Below are 21,946 nucleotides of genomic sequence, written 5' to 3'. Positions count from 1 at the left end.
CCCGTCTCGGCCTCCCAAAGTGCTGGGATTACAGGCTTGAGCCACCGCACCCGGCCGAAAATGGAACTCTTATACACTGTTGGTAGGAATGTAAGTTAATACAGCCACTACAAAAAATAAATTTCTCAAAGAATTAAAAATAGAACTATCATTCGATCCAGCAATCCCAACTGTATACCTAACAAAAGAAAAATAAATCAATATATCAAAAGGACACCTGCACTTGTGTGTTTATCTGCACTATTCACAATAGCAAAGATATGGAATCAACCAAAGTGTCCATCAATGGATGGCTGGATAAAGAAAATATGATATATATACACAATGGAATAAAAATAATGAAATCATGTATTTTGCAGCAACATGGATGGAACTGGAAGCCATTAGCTTAAGTGGAACAAGTCAGAAAGACAAATACTGCGTATTTTCACTCATAAGCTGGAGCTAAAATATGTGTACACATGAACATAGGGTGTGGAATAATAGACAATAGAGACTCAGAAGAGTAAAGGGGTGGGAGTGGGGTGGGTGATAAACTGCTTAATGGTATCATGTACATCATTCAGGTGATGGATACCCTAAAAACCCTTACTTGGTCACTATGCAATTCATGCATGTAATGAAATTGCATTTGTGTCCCGTGAATTTATACAAATAATTTCAACATCTAAACTAACCAAGGGCTTATTAAAAATCAACAAGCGGAAGGAAGGAAGCCAACAGAAAATGGTTAGAAATAGGTTACACATTGCAGTAAAAAACCATATACCCAAGAAACTCATAAATAGATGTTTGACCCTGTTAGTTAGAGAAATACTAATTTAAAAACATGGAGCTGTCACTTTGAACTCATCTGAATGGTGAGCACATGGAAGGTGGATGACACCAGAGGGATCCTTGAGCCCTACTGGGGAGAATGCAACATGACCCAGCATTCTGGAGAAACAATCTGGAGCCTGTATGTGGCATAAACATGTGGATATCCCATACTCAATGTTCCATCCCTGACTTATGCTCTATTATGCTATTTTTTACGTCCTATTTAGAAAATATTTGCCTTCTCCAAGGTCATTTTTTTCTACATTTTCTTCCAGAAACCATATTGTTTTCACCTTTTATATTTAGGTCTATGATATATTTTCAATTAATTTCACATGCAGTGTGAAAGAGTTAGAAACTTATTTTTTTTCTGGGTATCCAGCTGATCGTTACCCTTTGATAGAAACAATGTCTTTTCCACACTAAATTGCAGAGGCCCTTTAGTGGCAGTCAAGTGACTGTCCGTGTGTGGGTATGTTCCTAAACCCTCTATTTTGTTCTTATTTTCTATTTGGCTTAATGCCAACTTCACATGTACTCTAAAACATTCTTATATGGCTCCTACAAGAGCATTAATAGAAATGTTTATTTTGAGGTTCTTTTGTTTGTTTGTTTTTCTGTTTGTATGCTTGTGTTGTTTTGTGGTAGTAAAAAGTTGAAGCAACTTAGGTTCCCATCACTAGGAGGAATGGAAAAATGAAATCCAATACTGCCCCTACATTATGTGAAATCCTACCTAGCAGCCAAAAAATTGAAGATTTAGGTTTACATATAGCAATAAGGGATAGTCGCAGAAGCACAATGCTGTCTGAAAACATATAACTGGAGTTATAATTTTCAAAAAAAAATAAAGCTTAAACCATGAGAGACAAAAATAAACACATGTTAAAAATTTTATTTAACTCATACTCAATACGTAATTTATTTGAGAAGGTATTATGCCAGTTTAAAAATGGAAGTCAAAAAACACAAATGTATATGAAGTAAAGGAATGTTGAAATGAATTGTATGTGGAAGCATATCAGTTTGGGGTTTGCTTTTCCCTCTCAGCAGGGGAAGGAAGACAGGGCAGAGGTTGCTTGTCTATCAATAACCTGCATTTGTGAAAGTTAGACTTCTCTCATAAAATGATTACCAGATAACATGAAGAAGAGAGTGCAATAGATAATGCGGAAGTTTCAGTTTAATTGCAGATTTTTTTCTACAACAGAGTGAAATGTGTAAAAAACAAGAGCACACAAAATCGATTCTATATATTTTCAAGAATCTACATGCATGCAAATAAACATGGAAAATACGAAATATAATTATTAAGAAGATGCCTCATAAACCCGGGAGGCGGAGCTTGCAGTGAGCTGAGATCCGGCCACTGCACTCCAGCCCGGGCGACAGAGCGAGACTCCGTCTCAAAAAAAAAAAAGAAGATGCCTATCAGGGAAGGGTAGGGAGTGGAGCTCAGGATGAAGGTAGTAAAGATTAAAAATATATATATATTAAACTAGCAGTGGTAGTTCATGGCTATAATCTCAGCACTTTGAGAGGCCAAGGAGGGAGGATTACTTGAGCCCAGGAGTTCAAGACCAGCCTGGGTAACATAGCAAGACTCCATCTCTATACATAAAAATACACATTAAAAAAACACATGAAACCAAATGAGTGGTAAAGTGTTTCCTTTGATGACTGTGGGCTGTGAAATAAGGAGTCTGTCATTTCAGTTTAGTTACATGAAGATCTTTTGTGGAAAAAAACAGCATGTTTGCATTTTTGTTTGTTTACAGTTGACCTTGCCATCTTTCAGGACGTAGGTTTTCCTTTATAACATGAATGCAAGGATTGAGTTCCAGCCTGGGAGAGGAACTGACTTATCCGAAAGTGCCCACTGTGCAGTGGTGGGGGAGGATGGGATTCCACATCCTGCCTTCTGATGCCAAATGTCATGCTTTTTCCCTGCAAATTTAAGCGGGGGAAATGATTGGGTCAGGGAACCCACACAGGAGACAGACAGGAACAATCTGTACGGGATGCTGCTTTTCTGGCTAGATTAGCCTCAAGTTTTCTCCAGTTCCTGGAGAGAAGAGATATGAAGCTGCTATCAAAACAGCACTGCTTGTTTTATGGTTCAATGAAGATAATTATGTTTAAGTGTATCCTTATTAAACTTGATACAGTTCTCATTTAATAGTATGAGCTCAGTCTTTCTCAACCATTTCTCTTGTCTTTTTTAAGACTTAAGTTAAAGAACTGGGCAGAACTCCAATGATGAATTCAGACCACAAAGACTAAGCCATCCACTGGTGCCTGGACTGGGCCAACTTTGCTACATGTGAAATATAGGCCTTTATTTCCCTGAACTCAATAAAGATCCACAAACCCAAAAGGTTGGAGCCACTGAATGTCACAGAGGGGAAGCCCCACTGCCAGGGGTTTACTGAGGCCTAAAAAAGGGTGAGGCACTTCCCCAAGGTCACTAAGTATGATCAAGGCAGAGAGGGACCAAGAATCCAGAATCTTCTATTGCCCTGTGATGGCTGCCCTTACCTTTGCGAAGGACTGAAGTTTTAGTATTTATGTAACAAAGAGACACTAAGACCAAATTTTAAAATGTTCCTGAGTCAGGAGCAGTGGGTGATGGAACCGCTTGACCAATTGCGTCATTAATTTGTAATCAGCCTGACCAGGTATCCTTGGATGTTTCTCAAGAACTCGGAAATTATTATATTCTATTATATGGGTTCAGTAGATTCCAACCATCCTGCCCATGGCTCTGTCCCTTTGCTTGGTCAACTGTTTATTTGCAGATGCTATGAAGTTCAGCTTCAGCCCCAGCCTGTCCTGATATTCACATATTCAGATTAGCATATATTCAAATAGCAGAAGAGCAATGTCCTGTGCTAATGGAGGCCTCTCAAATTCACTAGCTTGAAAAGAGTTTTATAGAAAAACTTGAGGCAAAACCACGGAGCTCCACCATCCCAGTTCCACCTCCCCATGTAGGCAGGCAGGCTTGCTAACAAAGGAGGGGGAACTGGCAGTGTTTCCACCAATGAGAAGCAACTGAAGGTCACCAAAATGTCCTTCATTTTCCTCTCTAATAACTGTGCCTCATCTACTGCTATTGAAATCCCTGAGAAGAGGAACAGCTTTTCATTGGCCAAACAGGGCCCATTTCATTGAGTCACCAGGCAATCAGATGGATCCCTGTAAGTCACAGCTGCACCACTTATCTGCAGAATGATATAGTGAATAACTTAACCTCTTTGCATCTTCTCTTCTGCAGTGAAGACAGCAGTACTTATTTCAGAGTAAAGAGATTAAAAAGGTACGTGCTTGGCTCGTAGCACATGTTCAATTAACCAGTTTCTCTAGCAGCCCTCTGCCACAGAGTAAGATAATTTTTTATATTACCTAGTCCAACATCCTTGTCTTACAGGTGAGAAAACAGAGGCCCACAGGGAAGCTATTGACTTTCTCAAAAAAGTCACAAAGCAAGAGAATGGAAGACCCAGGTCCCCTGATCTGAGGCCTGGAACTTTTCCCATTGCTCTGTGCTGTCTCTCCAGACAGCCCCTCATGAATGGGCAAATGGGGTCCAGCTTATTGGCTGTGCCTAAGGAGTCCCTTCCCTGACCTGGGCCCTGCAGCTGCTCACCTTTACACCAATACCAGCCAAATCCGATGGTGTGGGACAAAGGGGTCCGGAGGAGACAGGTGGGTCATGCACTGATACAGCCTCAAGTCCTGCCTCCAGAGCCCTATCACCATGACCCTGATTATGGCTTCCATGGGATAATCCTCCAGCAGGTGCCTCCTGGCCCAGGCTCAGTTTAGGTCTTTGTTTCTAATCTCCATGAGCGCCAGAGTCTCCAGGGGACCCTGGCTCCACCCCCACTGCCAGGCCTTCAGGCTGGAGGCATATTTCATGATATAAGAACAGACCATGGTCAGATTCTGTCCTTCTAGCAGACACATTCGCTCCTCCATGTCACCTACAGCTTGGAATCCGGGAATGAAGAGTCAAGCACTTCGCTGAGCAAACATGATTTCTTCCCTCACCTCTGCATCCCCAGTGTCAGACCACAACACAGACATAGGACCACAGACAAAGAGTATTCCTAGCTCCTCTGTCAAGCATGTAGGAGTGATTAAGTATTTCTGTGATTATTTTTAAAAGGTTCTGCAATCATATATGTGTCTGTTTGCATATATACATTATATATGATATATGTGATATATTTTATATGTATGATATGATATTTTATATATATAATATTATATATATATAATATATCAGCAAGATTCCTACCCCTATGGAGCAAATGAGGCAAATACGTATCATGGTTGAAGTTTGAATCTAGACGACGAGTTGACAGTAACTACTCTTTCTACATTTCATAGACTGGAAAATGTTCATCATAAAAAGGTACAAAAGAACTTCACCAGATTTACCATCCATTTTCTATTCCACTTGTGGTGGCCCAGGCATGCCTTTTGGTTTCTGATATACAGTTCTTTTGTCTTTGTTTTTTGAGACAGAGTCTTGCTCTGTCGCACAGGCTGGAGTGCAGTGGTGCAATCACTGCAGTCTTGACCTCCTGGGTTCAAGGAATCCTCCCATCTCAGCCCCCACCAAGTAGCTGGAACTACAGGCGTGTGCCACCATGCCCAGCTAACTTTTTGTTCTTTATAGAAACAGGAATCTCACTATGTTTCCCAGATTGGTCTCGAACTCCTGGGCTCAAGCCATCCTCTGACCTCAGTCTCCCAAAGTGTTGGGATTATAGGTGTGAGCCATAGCACTTGACCTCACACAGCTCTTTGTATTAGCTCCTGGTGTCCCCAAGAGAGATACTCTTCCCACTCTTCTCTCTTCTCCCAAATGGAAGGGATATTCCCATTTGGTCCCAGAGGGGAGTCAACCTGAACAGTTGTAGCTGGCACTAGTCTCTCTCTTCTTCACCCTCAATATCACAGATCACCCTACACCTGGTTCCATCATCATCATCTCCCATCATAAAACTTTTAAGCATGGCCGGGGCAGTGACTCATGCCTGTAATCCCAGCACTTTGCGAGGCTGAGGCGAGACTATCCTGGCCAACATGGTGAAACTCTGTCTCTACTGAAAATACAAAAATTAGCTAGGTGTGGTGGCACATGCCTGTAATCCCAGCTACTCAGGAGGCTGAGGCAGGAGAATCGCTTGAACCAGGGAGTCAGAGGTTGCAGTGAGCCATGATCACACCAGTGCACTCCAGCCTGGTGACAGAGTGAGACTCCATCTAAAAAAAAAAAAAAAAAATTAAGCACTTATTAGGCCCTAAATACTGAGCCAAGGGCTTTTCATCCATCCACTGTTTAATTATTTAGACAACTCTCTGAAGTAGGTACCACCTACAAATACATACCTGTGAGTCAGTTCCATTTACAAATGAGGAAATGGAGCCTAATAGAGGTTACAAACCTTACTCAAGGTCACATGCGTAGAGTGTGGCTGAGATGGGATTTGTTGCCCCAGCCCTCTCTGATTCCAGAACTCTTATCCTCTTTTCCACACCCCGTTCTTTGTCTTGCTGGTGACTTCAACAGAAGTTTTGTTTTCCTGTTACTACTTGTCTTTTTGTTGTTATTTACCTTACGCTCTACTAATGCCTCCTCTGCACAGTGAGTGCATGCTTTCTTAAGGGGAGACTTTGCCTTGCTTTTCTTTACATCTCCCAGGATATCAGCACAGTGCTAGGGGATTACTTGGCTGAATCCACCTAATTCTCTCAACTTCAAGATGCAGTAGAGGAACCTCCAGCATCTATTTCATCTCCCAGTCCCTCCTGAGTCAGGGTGGACCAGCACAGTCTGCATGCATTGCCTTCGTTTCCCTTTCCCATCTGTACCACATTACCTGATCCCATTCCAGTCCATCCCAAAGATATGAGAGGAAACTCCCACTAGTGGGCACTTCTGCTGGGCTGTCTGCATCCCTCTCCCTGGTGCCCTCTTGCCCAGCCTGCTTACCCACTCTCCTTACCTGCACCAGCAGCAGCAGGAGCAGCAGCAGCAGCAGCCAGGGCCACCCCCCGAGCCCTGCCCCCTCCACTCTATCTGCCACCTAGATGTGTTGTCTGCTGGCTGGCCCAGGGCCTCTTCTAGTTGCTGCAGGATGTTGCCCCACATACGTGGTCACTATCTCCCCACGAGGATGGGCAGTTACTTTACAATTGAGAAACCTTGGAGGAAATGTGACTGGGGGAACAGCTCAGGAAAATGCAGAAGAGAGGCAGGCTAGCCACCCTTGTGACAGCTTCCTTCCTGCCATCATGATGTCACAGTGCTGATGGGAACACTCAGTTGCTTCCCCTTCTGCACCATGGTGAGTCTAGACCCACCCATCCGAGGTCCCCACTGCGTCACTCACCCCCTCAGGCCACCAACCTCCTCATCACTGACCACTGACCCCTATAACCCATAAGCCTGCACCCCAGTCTCCCTGTGAAATGGTACTGTGCAAACAAATACTCTTCACCCCACAAGGCTGGATTCAAGCCTTTCTGCTGAACCTGCCCTCTTTAATATCAGCCTGCACCATGGTTCCCAAGCACAGGCACGTGGCTTCACTCAGGAAGTGCACACGTACACACCCAGGCTCCACCTCCAGACATTCTGACTTGGCAGATCTGCGAAGGGGCCCAGGAATCTGTATTTTAACAATGGCTTAGGTGGTTCTGAGGCAAGGAGTCCAAGCTGGCCATGTCTGCAAGAGCCGCATATAGGTAAGATGGGTCCTGTAGCATGTCTCGGGGGTTCAGGGGCTTTGCCTGAGTACCAGGTATGGGCTTCCCTGAGCTATCCTGTCCAGGCACAGGCATGGAGACCACAGTTATAACAGTAATAGCAGTAACCACCATGGACTGAAGTCCTACTGTGTGCCAGGTGCTTTACCCAGGCATCTCCTTGGATCCTGTCAACATTGGGAGCTGGTATAATCTTGTGACTCTCCAGCACCAAACACCTTTTCATTTTGAGGAGACAGGCTCCAATGTGTGAGTTTCACACAGATGCAGAGCACTGCTTCCCCTTCTATTGAGGATGGAGGCAGCTATTCCTCCCACCCTTCTCCCGGCAGCTATGCTGCAGGCACATGACTTGACCCAAGCCTGGCCACATGCATGATTCTGCCCAGGACCCCAGATCTGCAAATGAGACACAAATGCAGAGCCAGTTGGAGATGACTTACTCGGAGGCAATTTAAGGATTCAGAGTCTAGGAATAGCATGGTGGCCTCCAGTGTCCAGGGCAGTGGCATTGATGGCAACATGGCCAGACTGTCTCATGTGGCCTCTGCTGTCCATTCTCTCTTGGCTTCTGCCCATTTTCCAAACCTGATCCCCCAGCCTCTCGTCAACTCTGAGTTACTGATATCCCCCTAGAATTCCCTTGCTGTTTTAGATAGCCAGAGTTGGATCCTGTTGTTAGCATCCAGAATCATCACTGGCATGGTTAGGCACCATCATGCCCATTAAGGCAAGGAGGAATATTGAGGCCCAGAAGGTTAACCGAATCACCCAGGATCAGACACCCTGCAAGGATGCAGAGCAGGGATTCAAACCCAGATATTGTTTTCCTCCAAGGTCCGTGTCATTAACCACACAACACTATTGTATTAGTCAAGGTAACAGCAAGACACTGGTGGCTCATTGAAACTGGGTAATTGAAGAGTATTTAATAAACATGTGCATAGAATTTAGGGAATGCAGTAAGGGGTGCTTCAGTATGCTGAGGCTGGCAAAAGTGGTGGGCCGTTCCCACCACTGGGCCTACAGAGGAGAGGATGGAGCAGGTGGCTGGACTCAGAGATGGGAACTGTTTGGTGAGGGGCTTGAAGGAGCCTTCAGAGGGGAATGCAGCCACTCCTGCCACCACCTCCCAGGGAGGGAGCCCTGAGGACAGAAACCCTGATCTGACTCTCTCCCCACCCTTGGCTCTCCTCTCATGTTTCCCATTGGTTCAACCAGCCAGAAACTGGCAGCCAAGGAGCCTGCTGGTTTAGCCACACTGGTCAGGTTCCCAGGCAGGATGGGGAGGATGGAGCATGGCGTGGCCTGTAAGTGCAAATGGGAGAGTATCCAGTATGGCCATTTGTCTTCCAATTTAGTGCATATAGCATTTCAGGCACGTTTGATATGTTGGACTTAAATAACACTTGATCTATAATAAGTTAAGCACACAGGCATGCACTGGACCCTGCAGTGGGTTACATCTGGATGAATCTCTAGGAATGTGTCATGGGCTTTCGTAAGGAGTGTAATGACCTCTTGGAAACAAGCTTGAGATTCACTAAGAGGGAGCTGTATACTAGGATACAGAAGGTCTGCAGGGGCCCTGGACTCTAAGCATTTGCTTTATGCTCCAGGAGAATCTGATGCAGGTGGTCTGAAGACCTCTGAGAAACACTGCCCTCGTGTGTTCCACCTCTCCTGGAGTGCATTTAATGATAATACTCCCTTGCCCTGGCAGTTTGTCAACTTCATAAACAGGAGCAACACTGGGATTGCTAAAGTGCAAGTTCCAGACCAGCAAGCTCAGCATACAAACACTGCATCCTGCACAGTCACTGCCTCTGAGCTGCTTGATTCTTTTAGGTAAGAAAATAAATGCAGAGAGTAACAGCTTCTGGATCTAGTGCCTCTGCAAAGATTCTCACCAGAGCATCAGGATGAAATAAATGCCCCCACACATCTTCTAATGGGCCCAAAATTGGGGTTCAGAAGTCATCTCTCTAGGGTCATTACCGTTACCTGGGCAGGTTCTGACAGAGCAGCGTTCAGGGGAATGGGGAAGTCCCTATGTGATGGAGCAGGCTGGGAGCTGGACGTCCGCGTGCAGACAATTGTTTCCACAGAAGTGGAGCTCATTGTGAAAATACATTTACCTAACATGAGACATACTGTATGTGCAGAAAAGTATGATTGCTCTTGGGAATTGAGGATAGTATCTGCCCTGGACATCACTAAACTGGGCTGGAAGGACCCACCATCCTTTCCCCATCCATGAGGCCCATTTCCCTTTAAAGCTCGAATGGTGGGAAATAACAAAATCCTGATTGAAATCTGTGGGAGATTGCAAGAAAATCTCCCACAAAGATTTTCTCCGTGGTGGCCTGAACACCTACCTACTTCACAGAGGAAGGCACTGGAGAGAGCATGGAAACTGAAGCGGGTGCTCCAGGAGCAGACTGAGAGAGGAGGAGGAGGGCAGAATGGGGAACTAGGCGAGCACATGCGGACAGCCTCCAGAAGCCTTCCAGGGGGAGAGCTTTTACCCCACCATCCCTGCCCCTTGTGTGATACAGGAAAGAGGCATTTAGACACAGGCAGAATTCCTGGTCATTCTATTCCATATGGCTTTGGGGTCCTTCAGGTAAGGAGCTCTTCAGTTTTCACTCCTGCCAGTGGGCGGTGACTTACTCATGTGGCCTCGTTCCAGTCACATACATTTCTGCCTTCACGGGGCTATTTTCAGGATCCAGCAATAAAGGCACACAGGATGTCTGACACTGTCTATTGATGTTCTCCTATGGATCCCATCTCAGCCTGCCAGTATTTCCTCAGGACAAGATACTCAGTTTAACTCTTTTCTCTGAGAAGGATGCACTTTCTCACCATGATGTCTCCATGCTCCACAATTTTCAACACCCTTTTCTGGGAGTGTTGGAAAGAACCACATATAAGCATGAAACCCAAGTGTCTGATGCTAGAAAGAGGAAGTCCCAGCATAGGGCAAGCAGGATGCTTCTGTAGTGGGTGCTCTGTCCAGGTCAGGCCAAAATTGTATGGGTCCAGGGCAAAACTGAGCAGAAGTATCAGGTGTGCCTTCTGCACGTCACAGCCCCCACAAGAGAATTACAGTGAAAAGCATTGACCTGTCTGTACTTCATGCAAACCCCAAGTGGCCGGTGGAATGAAGGACCAGGCATGTTTGGGGCTGTAACTTCTTTTCTGAGGTGGAAATGCCCACCCAAGGTTATTAGAGAAATGAGGGCAGTGAGCAGGAAGGTGAGATGCTGACTTTAGAAGTAGCCTGTGATTACAGATTTAATTCATGTTATTAACTCCCCGCCTTTTACCTCCTCCCTCCTCCCTTGGCACAACTGCCAGATGGATATGGCTGGAAGTCAGAGGACGTTCTCGTGGGTTCGTGGGTCTAGGGTCCAAATGACCTCAGCGTAACAGCAAACAGGACAGAGAAGACCAGGCTCTTACTCAGGAATCCACCAGCCACGATAATGACAATATTGAACACAGGAACCCTGCGGGAAAGAGGAGGCTGAATGCTACTGCTGGTAAAGGCTCCCCCACATGCACGTGTTCCCTCTAGAAAATGCCTTCATGCCCCACTCCCATCTGCTTAGGTCCTTGCTGCACCTTTCCCACACTGCCTGACCCTGTGCTTTTCGGTCTGTCTCACTGCCAAAAACTACTGATTAGAAATAATTTAGTGGAGAGTATAGGTCCCTGTCCAGGAGAGGCACTGTTGGGAGACTCTCAGGCTGATCAGCCCATCCTCTTCCTTGTGATGTGGTAGGGAGAGGGGACCCCAGCTAGGAAACCCGCTATCTATTCTCAGCACCATCCCCTGCCTACTGGGATAGTCATCTCACCTCTTTAGCTCAGTTTCCTCACCTATAAACCGGGAAGAATCCAACCCTAGTAAAAATCTCATCATGAATTTTATAGATTTTGGCGAAATGATTTTAAGGGTTCTGGGTAAACATCAATAGGTATCATAATAAAAAGATGCAAAGGAGTGAGGGGCACTTGGCCAGTTCCATCAGCAGACATGCAAGCAGATGAAAGCACAAGGATGTGGCATGGTAAGAAACAAGGACAGACAGATGGCAACGGAACAAAAAGGCCAGGTGCAGAGCCAGTGCCATGCGGGAACGTAACGTCTAAGGAAATCAGAGGTCCAGTGGATAAGCCGGATATGGTAGCATGCACCCATGGTCCCAGCTACTTGGAGAGGCAGGAGGATCATTTAGTAAATAGTCTTGCAGTATCTGGACAGCAACATGATAACAGAGTTGCCTTTTCTACAGTTTACAGCATGTAGCAGAATAAATCTTCCCCCTGGATTAAACATTTAAATAAAATTAAAAAACAATCCAAGAAAAGTCACCAGGAAATAGAAGAAGACACATTAAGGAATAAAGCAAAGCAACTGATTTAAAATCAACACATCCACCTATACAAAACTTAAAACCACATGCACAAACTAGCAAAGAGGGAAACAGCATAAAGGAGCTAGAAAGCAGAAAACTGCCTATTTGCCCAAAATCCACCCCTAGTCAACAGCCCTGACTTGTAGCACAGGGGACTACATTCCCAAGGCTGCCTGGTCAAGTTCAGCAACTGGTAGGGGACAGGGGGCAGAGACGGGGGCAGGGATGGGGCAGAGAGACAGGCAGCAAGGGACAAGGAGCCAGCATCTTTCTCACCCCTCACATGGTTGTGGCCCACTCAGCATCCTCAGCATCTGCCCTGATTCCAGTGCTGTAACCTGAATGTCCTGGCTTCTGGGCTCTGCTCACTGCACCTCCTCCCCAAGTCTCTCCTGCGAGTGCTCTGCCTTATCTACTCTGAGTGCTGTACCATTTTCCTACGCTGAACTCACGGGGCATGTCCACTCCCAACAGGCCACCACCTGCATTTCTTTCAAGGCTGCACACAAGCTACCAACCCCCTGAAGGGCCAGGAATTCATGTGCTTGGCCTTGGTTAGAGCTGCCCTTGCTCAGTTACTGCCCCTTACAGGGACAACTCCAAATGTGACCCAGGAGTCCCCAGAGCTCCTTTACAAGACTGAGCCAGAGTTATCCTGTGAGATACTCCTTGGTTATGACAACCTTGCTTGCCTTCCTTCCCTTCCTGGTCCCACTTCCTCAATGGCTTTGCCAGAAATCACTTCCTAAAACATTTTTCTTTTTGTCATTTTTTTTTTTAGAGAGAGAGAGAGAGCAGGATCTTACTCTGTTGCCCAGGCTGGAGTACAATGGCTTGATCACAGCTCACTGAAACCTCGATCTTCCAGGCTCAAGTGATCCTCCTGCCTCAGCCTCCCAAGTAGCTGGGACCATGGGTGCATGCCACCATGCCCTGCCAATTTTTTTATTTTTGTGTAAAGACAGGGTCTTGCTAAGTTGCCCAGGCTAATCTCAAATTCCTGGGCTCAAGTGATTCTCCCAACTCAGCCTCCCAAAGTGCTGGGATTATAAATGTGAGCCAGGATGCCTAGCCCTAAAACATTTTAACAAGACTTTATGGCTTGCTTCTGGGGAACCTATGCAGAGATAAGGTGACAGTGGCTACATCTGCAGGGCCTCTCCATCCCCAAATTAGTGTCTCAGCTCTTCCATCACCTGGGCAAAAAATTCCCTGCGTTAAATTTCTTCTTTTCCTGGCTGGATGTGGTGGTTCACATTTGTAATCCCAGCACTTTGGGAGGCCGAGGTGGGAGGATCACTTGATCCCAAGAATTCGAGATCAGCCTGGGTAACACAGGGAGACCCCCATCTCTACAAAAACAATAAAAAGTATTAGCTGTCCTGATGGTATGCATCTTTGGTCCCAGCTACTTAGGAGGCAAAGGTGGGAGGAGGTTGAGGCTACAGTGAGCCATGATTGCGCCACTCCACTCCAGCCTGGTTGACAGAGTGAGACCCTGCCTCAAACAAAAAAAGAAAGAAGGAAAGGAAAGGAAAGGAAAGGAAAGGAAAGGAAAGGAAAGGAAAGGAAAGGAAAGGAAAGGAAAGGAAAGGAGGGAAAGGGAGGGAGGAAGGAAGGAAGGAAGGAAGGAAGGAAGGAAGGAAGGAAGGAAGGAAGGAAGGAAGGAAGAAAGGAAGGAAGGAAAGAAGGAAGGAAGGGAAAGGAAAGGAAAAAAGTTTCTTCTTTTCAAACAGCTAGAGTGGATTCCAGACTGGACTTTTGCTGAAAGGATAGTTCATATTAGACGATAAAGTTAACAGGTAAAAGAGAGATGCAGTCTCTAGTAGCGAGGCAGGAGAATAGGGTCTGGAGACAGAAACATAAGGCCAATTCATGCTGAATCAAGGCGCAACACCAAGGTCGGGGAGCAAGGAATCTAGGACAGATTCGTGCTGATTTCCCAAAACCGGATCAAAAGGAAAACTCCTGGGGCTGGGGTCAGGGAACCTAAGGCCAATTAACAAATTTTCTAAAGCTAAACCAAAAGGAAAAACCCCATCTCCCCATTCCCCAGCAGCAAAAGATCAAAGGCTACTCTCCCCACAGCCTTCCCCCTTCCACCACGTCTCAGATGGAAAGGGAGAGTGCCTTGGATTGGTCATGTGCCAATCAGAAACGACCATCCCTTTATCCTCAGAGGGCGCCAATTCACCTCAGCCTTTAGGTAGCCACAAACCAAATGCTTTATACAGATAAGGGGTAACTGAGAGGAACCTCACGTGGAGTACTTAAAACCCAGAAAACTTTGTAACCGGGCCCTTGAGCCACTTGCTTGGGGCCACTTCCACCCTGGGGAGCACTTTCTTGCTTAAATAAATTCCTGCTTTCACTGCTTCATTCCTTTGTTACTTTGTGCATCTTGTCCAAGTCTTTGTTTAAAAGGCTCAGAACCTGGACAGCTTACACTTAAGGCCCTCCTTCCTGTAAAAGAAGGAATATGGGCAAAGATCATGTACCCTTAACTTATGTATTGCAAAATGAAAGTAGAGAAAAAAGAATTGACTCTTAGTGGATCGTTCGTTTGATTTATTCCACAAAGGTTTAATGAACACTCTGTTCCCCAAACAATGTAATGGGAAAAAAGGCACTGCTACTACCCATATGGAGGTGGAGTCTTCACTCATAGAGAAATTAGGGCAGGCACCAGTTCACATTCATTTTAGCAGGAATGTGATTTAACTCACACTATTTAATGATTTAAAAGACTAAATCCTTGTCTGTAAGCCTGCAGTGACACTGCTTTATTTATGCATAATGAATCACACTGCAAATTGTTTCCAATCTTTTGGAAGACCATTGGTAGATGCTATTTGTATACAAAATGATATCAGTGTTTAAATTATCTCATGGAAATTTCATTTAATTATTTAAAAGAAGAAAAATACATCTGCAAGAAAAAGTTTATCTCAGAGTTATCAACACTATATCAATGTCTAAGAACAGGCCAATGATTATGTAAGTTATGGGTTTCCCAATTGATAGAAAAATATGCATTTATTGAAATTATATTTATGGAATTTAGGTAGCAGCATCAAAGAATAATATCAGCAGGGAAAAGAAAAAACAGGTATAATTAGACTTACTGCCATATTAAAATATGTATAAACATAAATAAAGACTAGAAGAGAATATGAGAAAAAAAGACATGTTAGACTAGTGGTCATGTGAAAGAATATTTCCTCCCTGATAATTCAATATTTAATGATAAACACATTCTAATATAAATCAACATTTAATAACTGTACAGGAGTGTGAAATTGCTAAGTTAGTGGTTCTTAAGTTTGCCTACACATTAGAAGTCTCCTAAAGATCTTATTAAAAATACTGAGATGGACCTCATCTGCAAAAATTCTAATTCTATTGATCTATAATTGGACACATGCAACCATATTATTTACAAAACAATAAGGCATTAAAAACCAATACTGCATTTAGCCCCAGCTCCAGCTCCTGCTGAGAGCTGTTAGGTGGACAATGTCTTCCAGCTCTGGGTTTCTAGCATGCCTACTGAATTGTCAAGGAAGTTAAAGCCAGAGAGGGTTCCTGACTCACCCAGAGTCACAGTTAGTCAGGCCGACACTAGATCCAGGGCCCCTCACTCAGAGTGGTTTCCCACTACCCATCAGACCCCTGGGGTTGGATGAGCTCCATTGGAATTTGGGGAAGATGCCATTTCCCTCTCCTTAATACTCAGGTTGCAAGGAAACAAGGAAGGTGAACTGGGGAGAAGGACAGACTGACTGAGAGCCTCCCCTGTTCTCCATCACCACTTCCTTCTTCCCCTGGACCTTTCTACCCAGACTAACATGACTCAAGTCAGCTCCTGCCCCACCCTCCCCTTTCCCTCACTTTCACATCCTCTCAGCACACGGACTGGGGAAAAAGGGCTCAGTGTCCAAACCAGGGGCCCAGGGCCTGAAAACCATACCTGATGATATCTGTCACATTTGTAAGGTTGATTTCAGAGCCAGGAGTGGAGACAACGGCAGTTGACTCGGGTGGAGCTTGGGTCACCGTTCTGGGGCTGGTATAGCGTGGGCGCAAGGACTTAGCAGTGGTAGGAGGAATCCTATACACATTCTGGGTAGAATTCTCATTGGAGTCAGGGGTACCTGAAGAACCTGCAAGAAGACACATTGGATGGATGGATGGACAGGTGAATGATGAAGGGGTCGATGGGTGGGTGAATGGATATATGGATGAAAAGGTGGATGAGTTGATGGATGGGTAGGTGGTATGGTAAATGAAGCTGAGGAGGGAAATAAGCATGGCCCAAATGCAAAGTTTTCTTTTGCTAAAACCAAAGAAATACTGTGGAGTCAACCTGAGTCAGAGATTGAAAAAGGGAAAGAAGAAAAAAAGGCAGGAAGTGAGGGAGAGCAGAAAGAGAGAAGAAGAAAGGAATTTTTTGCCATTCGTATTGTTGGAAATGCACTTGCCTTCTGTTCTTCACCAATTAATGTGCCCCCACCTTCTCCAAGAATAATTCCAGGCTTACTTGATTCACTCTGCCTTTCATTCACCTGGCTTATGGCATACTGCTTTAAAAGTTATCTTTTATTAATATATTGTGTATGCACCTTGTCTTCCTCAGGCTTAGAATTCCCCAGGTGCTGGGAACTTTAACCTGCCTCCCTTTCCTCTGTCTTCCATAATTCATTCCTTAATGCAACATCTACTGAGAGCCTACTTTGTGTCATAAACTACATTATTTGCTAAGGGTGCAGAACCCAGGAAGGCACAGGGGCTTCCCTCAAGCAGGTCTGAAATTAATAGGGGACAGGTAAGTAAACCGGCCTCTCCTATCCAGTGAGATAGAGTTGTGTATGAGCTCTGGAGACTTCTCCCCGAAAATGGGAGCCATGGACCATCAGCATTGGCATCACCTGGGAGATCAATAGAGATGCAGACTCTTGGGTCCCACCCTGGACCTATTCAGTTGGAGTCTGCATTGGAAATAAGATCCCCAGGTGGTCTGTGCCCACAGAAAGCTCTGAGAGGGGCTGCTTTAGAAGCACACAGGCATGCCACCAAATGCATCCTTGGGAGGGGGAGTCAGGACATGACTTCTAAGTGGAGAACAAAGAATGGGACTAAATTATCCCAAATCTACCACTCACCTTAATTGTACCCCAATTCCTACCACAGCACCCCAAATTAGGCTCTGCTATCCAAGGAGAATCTCATGCATGGAAGGTTCTACTTACTATTAGACCTCAGATGAGAGACAAGGAGCTTCTGGGAGGAAGACAACCTGCTAGGAATCCTGAATCCCAGCTCTGCTGATGCTACCACCACCGCCCCTTTCCTCACCTGGCCTTCCTGTCCCCACCAACCCCAGGCCACTCACCCTTGGTCACCACCAAGCGGATGTTATCAAACAGCATGTGAGATTCCTTGGGAGGCTGGTAGATCACACACTGATACAGTCCAGAGTCTTCCACTTGAAGGTTGGTCATTTGGACCTGCAGTAAACCATGATCAGGGTGGTCTTCTAGTATGATCCTCCCAACTTGGACTCGATGGGAATTCTCTGAAGGCCTCTCTGTTATTGCCAGGATCTTGGGCATCTTTCCCTCCATTTTCTGCCAAGCTTTCCTGCTGTTGGCATACTTGTCTCGTGTGTAGCCACATTTTACCTCCAGGGTCTGCCCCTCTTTGTGTTCATACTTCTCCTCAGTTAATTCAGTTGCAGCTCGGAGTTCTATAAGCAGGGAAAGAGAATTGGGTTCTGTGAGGAATTATTTTTCTCTCTCTGGGTGGGGAAAAAGGAGAGGAGCTGCCTGTTTTTCTTGTCCAACCACCCATATTTCAGACAACGTTCTTGAGGCCTCCAGAGAAAACACAACTTGCCCTGCAAGCCAGCACTAGACCTCAGATCTTTCCACTGTGAGTAGGTTTTTTACTGTAAGAGTGAGACTTCATATGGTGCATGAGGATCAAATTTCATAAATGATCACAGGAAGACTGACTTTGAGAGGAAGAAACTACCCAACTGGAGACAGAACATGGGACATTGTGCTAAGACCACAAGTGGCTGCAGCATGGTGGGAGGGAACAATTACAAGGCTGTATGATATAAAAAGTGAATGCAAAGACACAGTGCTAGGAGAGAGTGGCTCCAAGGACAGCTTGAGGAACTTCACCTAAGTCAGGGCAAGGACATCAGTTCAAAAGACCTCTGGACAAACAGTGAGGAAGCCATCTGGAGGGCATGATGAGCATGGATATCTGACTACTTGGCACTCCTTTCTCCCTTCTTTGGGTAGCAGAGCACCCCTTTCCAAGGGAACGATCCTGTGTGGCTCTACTATTGGGGCTGCCCACATTCTCAAGGATGGGCACAGGACACAGGCTTTGCCAATCCAAGTACCCCATCTCGGGGTCAGGTGCGGTAGCTCACGCTTGTAATCCCACACTTTGGGAGGATGAGGAGGTCAGATAACCTGAGGTCAGGAGTTTGAGACCAGCCTGGCCAACATGGTGAAACCACGCCTCCACTAAAAATACAAAAACTTAGCCAGGCATGCTGGTGCACACCTGTAGTCCCAGATACATGGGAGGCTGAGGTGGGAGAATCACTTGAACCCAGGAGGAGGAGGTTACAGTGAGCCGAGATCACAACACTGCACTCCAGCCTGGGCCTTGCCAGGCTGATTGGTTTAGGAAGGAGCACATGGCTGAGCTGGACCAATCAGCCTCCCTGAGACTGCTGTAGCCATTAAGAGAACTGCTTCTTGCTGGGATTCACAGGTTAGTGAGATATGAAACTTTATTATGTGAAACTTTCTTCCATGTGGGAATAGGCTGCCTGAGAATGGCTAAACAGGCAGAAAGTGAGTGAGAGGAAGGGAGAGAGGGGAGAGTGGAGGGGAGAGAGAGAAAGAGAGAAAAAAAAACAACCCACGTTATCTGAGTCATGGACTCAGCTGTGCTCCAGAGGAGCACCCCTTGTACTTCCCAGTTACCTGAGCCGAGAAATACCCCCTCCTATTTTTGATGTCGCAGAGTCACAGCAGTGGTTCTCCACTGGGGAGCAATTTTTGCTCCCTGCCACAACTTTCCCTGAAACCCTGGACAATATCTAGACATTTTTGGTTGTTATAACCAGGGAGAGAGGTGGGTGCTACTAACGTCTAGTGGATACCAGGCTAAGCATCCTACAGTGCACAGGACAGCCCCCACAACAAAGAATCATCCCACCCCAAATGTCAATAGTGCCAGGTTTGAGAACCCCTGAGTTACAGTGACAATGGTTTCCACCACATTCTTGGAGGCTGAACCGGGTTAACCATTTGGAATTGGGAATGCTCATCTGGCCTTGTCCAAAGGAGCCTTGCTGATGGGAGGCCAAGCAGAGCAGAAGTTAGAAGACCAAGATCCGTGTTTCAGCTGGACACCTGGGGCTCTCTAAGTTTGCTGAAAAACTGTAGCTTACCTACTCAGGCCTAGGGTACCTTCCCCCATGGAGCACCAAATAACAGGCTGGACAGTGCTGCTGGGTTTACTGTGAGGGTCAAGGTAACACTAGTACTGCTGTTATTAATACCACACACTTAGGTCCTTGCAGGCCTGGTGAAAAATGACAAGCACTGCCCCTTTCATGGAGCCCCCTGGCATGCCCACCCCAGGATAGACCAACAGATCTGCCTGACCTTAGGAAGACTCGACTCAGGGACTCACAAGAATTTTAAAGGTGAAACCAGGCTTGAAAGCCAGTTCTTCTGGGAGCAGACTCCAGTTTCTAAGGAAACCTTGCAAACAGGCCTCCTGGGCAACTCCCACAAACTCCGGTCAGGAGTGCCCCTCCAAGAGGCAGCTGAGCAGAGGCTGAGTGTTGTCTGAAACCAAGCCTGGTTCCCTCATTTGTTCACTCACTCATCAGACTGTGGCTGAGAGACTTCTCTATCACAGGCACTGTGCTGGGCTCTTTGGAAGACACACAGACTCCATCCTCAAGTTGTCACCACTAAAGCCCTAACCTCTGAAGTTAATGTTACAGATAAATCTCCTTTATTTGCCAGCTCCCCAGGGAAGGTGGGAGCTACAGGTGACTGAGTTTGCAAACTTGCCTGTCTCTCACAGAAAGAAGGAGACAGTAAGAAACGAAGGCTGCTGAGCTGTCTGTGCAGCATTGCAAGAAGGGAATTCCTTTGAATATGTTAATTAAAAGGGTAGCAAATACTACCTATTAAGTATTATGTGCTAAGGGTTTTCAAAGACTATCTTATTTAATCTTTGTAATGTAAAAAGTTGACACCATTATTCTCCCCATTTTATAGATAAGGAAACTGAGGCACAGAGAGATTAAGTGATTTGCCCAAAGTCTCACCATAGTTAAGTGCTAAAGCCAGGATTCAAACCCAAGGACTCTGGTTCCATCTAAAGCACTGAGCTACATGGCCCAACACAGTCTGATAGGGATTAGAGCAGTCCTAGCCCAAGCATAAATAAGCATCCAGTTGCAAGAAGCATTCAGGTTAACCCCTAACCTATCCCCACAGGGCACAGTGAAATATATACCACTGGTTTTCTCTCACACAAGTACATAACCTTCAGCCCTCTGCTGTCTCCCAGTTCTCCTTCAGAAAAACATGAATCAAACATGAGGAAATACACTTGTCCATGAGGACCTAAATCCCTTCTGCCCATCTAGATTATCACCCCAGCTCCAAGAAGCCCCAGAGCAACGTCTGAGCATGGGCTTTACAAGGCAGTTGTCCATGACTTTGCTCAAAGTAGAGGGCCCAAGAGAATACCTCTCCCCGATTTTTCATGCCTTCCTAAGGCAAGCCTCGCTTTTAACTCATATTGACACTTTCCTCCTGTTATTCATAAGGATTAGGAGGAGGAGTGAATAAAGCCTCACATGCTTCTGGTTTGGGTGCAGGTATGAGCTGTGCAGATCTTAAGAGGAGACACATGGAAGAGTTGGAGCATGGGCCGGCCCTGCTGAGCCTCAGCAACTGTACCCTCCAGTCCCAGCATGCCATGGAGAGCTGGAATGATCACCCCCACCAAAATGAGCACCAGCCTCTTCTGGTCACATCTGTGTCCTCAGCAGTAGTATATTTTCTGGCCCATAGTAGACCCCTGGGAAATATTTGTTAAATCAATTCTGCCTTTTGGGTTTAATGGACTGTCAACATCCAATGGAATATAACATCCAACATCATGATGGAATATAAGAAAAAAATTTCAACATCAAGTAAACTCATTGTAGATCATGCCATGATGAGATCTACTCTATCATTATTCCCATGCCAGACTTTGCCTGTCTCTGACAACGTCGACATGCACAGACATCTTGTTTCCCTGACTCTCTCGTTCTTTTACTTTTGTGTGCAGACACTGCACGTTCTCCCGATTCTGGGTACAGCAGCACAGTCTGGCATGACTATTGGGTGGCTCTATCTTGGATGGCCCTGTGTTCTGAAGCTTCAACAGAAAAGGGCCCCCCGAGATCCTGGACCAAATGCCATCCCTGCCCACTCCTCTTCCTTGTCTTACCTGAGACAAAGAACATCCACAGCAGCCCCCAGAGCCGGGTCTTCCTCATCCCTCCTGTGCACCAACTCCAACTGCTGCTGAGGGCTTCCGAGACAGCTACAAGGCACCACAGTCACCTAGAGGCTTTAGAAAGTTGCACAACAGGATGTGAGGACATTCCTGGGAGGCACTGAGCCTGGGCTCTGTTTCATCACCAGTTGCTGTGACTCCTGACATCAACAAAAGAATCCAGAGACCAGGACTCACTTCTCAGTTAAGTTTCTTTGAACTCCAGTTTTCCTTTCTGTGGTAATAATGACAATTACCTTTCAACCTCACAAAATCTAAGGAAGAATGATACTTGAATGTAAATCAAAGTAAGGCAC

The 21,946-nt window shown here is 45.8% G+C and overlaps 1 protein-coding gene and 1 long non-coding RNA gene across 4 annotated transcripts; both read right to left on the bottom strand.

Annotated features, from left to right (window-relative positions):
• Positions 1 to 1,985: 1,985 nt before the first annotated feature.
• LOC105513157 lies at positions 1,986 to 2,541 on the bottom strand. Its single transcript, XR_001001953.1, has 2 exons — positions 2,248 to 2,541; positions 1,986 to 2,141 (listed from the first exon to the last, which is right to left on the bottom strand). It is a non-coding gene; the product is annotated as an uncharacterized LOC105513157 (long non-coding RNA).
• A 26-nt stretch (positions 2,542 to 2,567) lies between these two features.
• On the bottom strand, positions 2,568 to 21,720 carry TREM1 (triggering receptor expressed on myeloid cells 1). 3 transcript variants are annotated; one of them, XM_011944017.1, is made up of 4 exons: positions 21,582 to 21,720; positions 17,422 to 17,775; positions 16,000 to 16,192; positions 2,568 to 2,766 (listed from the first exon to the last, which is right to left on the bottom strand). In XM_011944017.1, exons 1-4 carry the CDS (start codon positions 21,628 to 21,630, stop codon positions 2,754 to 2,756), a joined length of 609 nt encoding a protein of 202 aa, XP_011799407.1. In that variant the 5' UTR covers positions 21,631 to 21,720; the 3' UTR covers positions 2,568 to 2,753. The 3 variants fall into 3 exon arrangements, with proteins under 3 accessions (XP_011799407.1, XP_011799415.1, XP_011799401.1); XM_011944011.1 differs by lacking the exon at positions 2,568 to 2,766 and adding an exon at positions 10,877 to 11,117; XM_011944025.1 differs by lacking the exons at positions 2,568 to 2,766; positions 16,000 to 16,192 and adding an exon at positions 10,101 to 11,117 and having other exon boundaries at positions 21,582 to 21,686.
• Positions 21,721 to 21,946: the final 226 nt, after the last annotated feature.

This window comes from Colobus angolensis, unplaced genomic scaffold (assembly GCF_000951035.1).
Source record: "Colobus angolensis palliatus isolate OR3802 unplaced genomic scaffold, Cang.pa_1.0 Scaffold105, whole genome shotgun sequence".
Classification (NCBI taxonomy): Eukaryota; Metazoa; Chordata; class Mammalia; order Primates; family Cercopithecidae; genus Colobus; species Colobus angolensis.
Note: the sequence above shows the minus strand (reverse complement) of the source record. Positions and strands in the feature narration are given on the sequence as shown.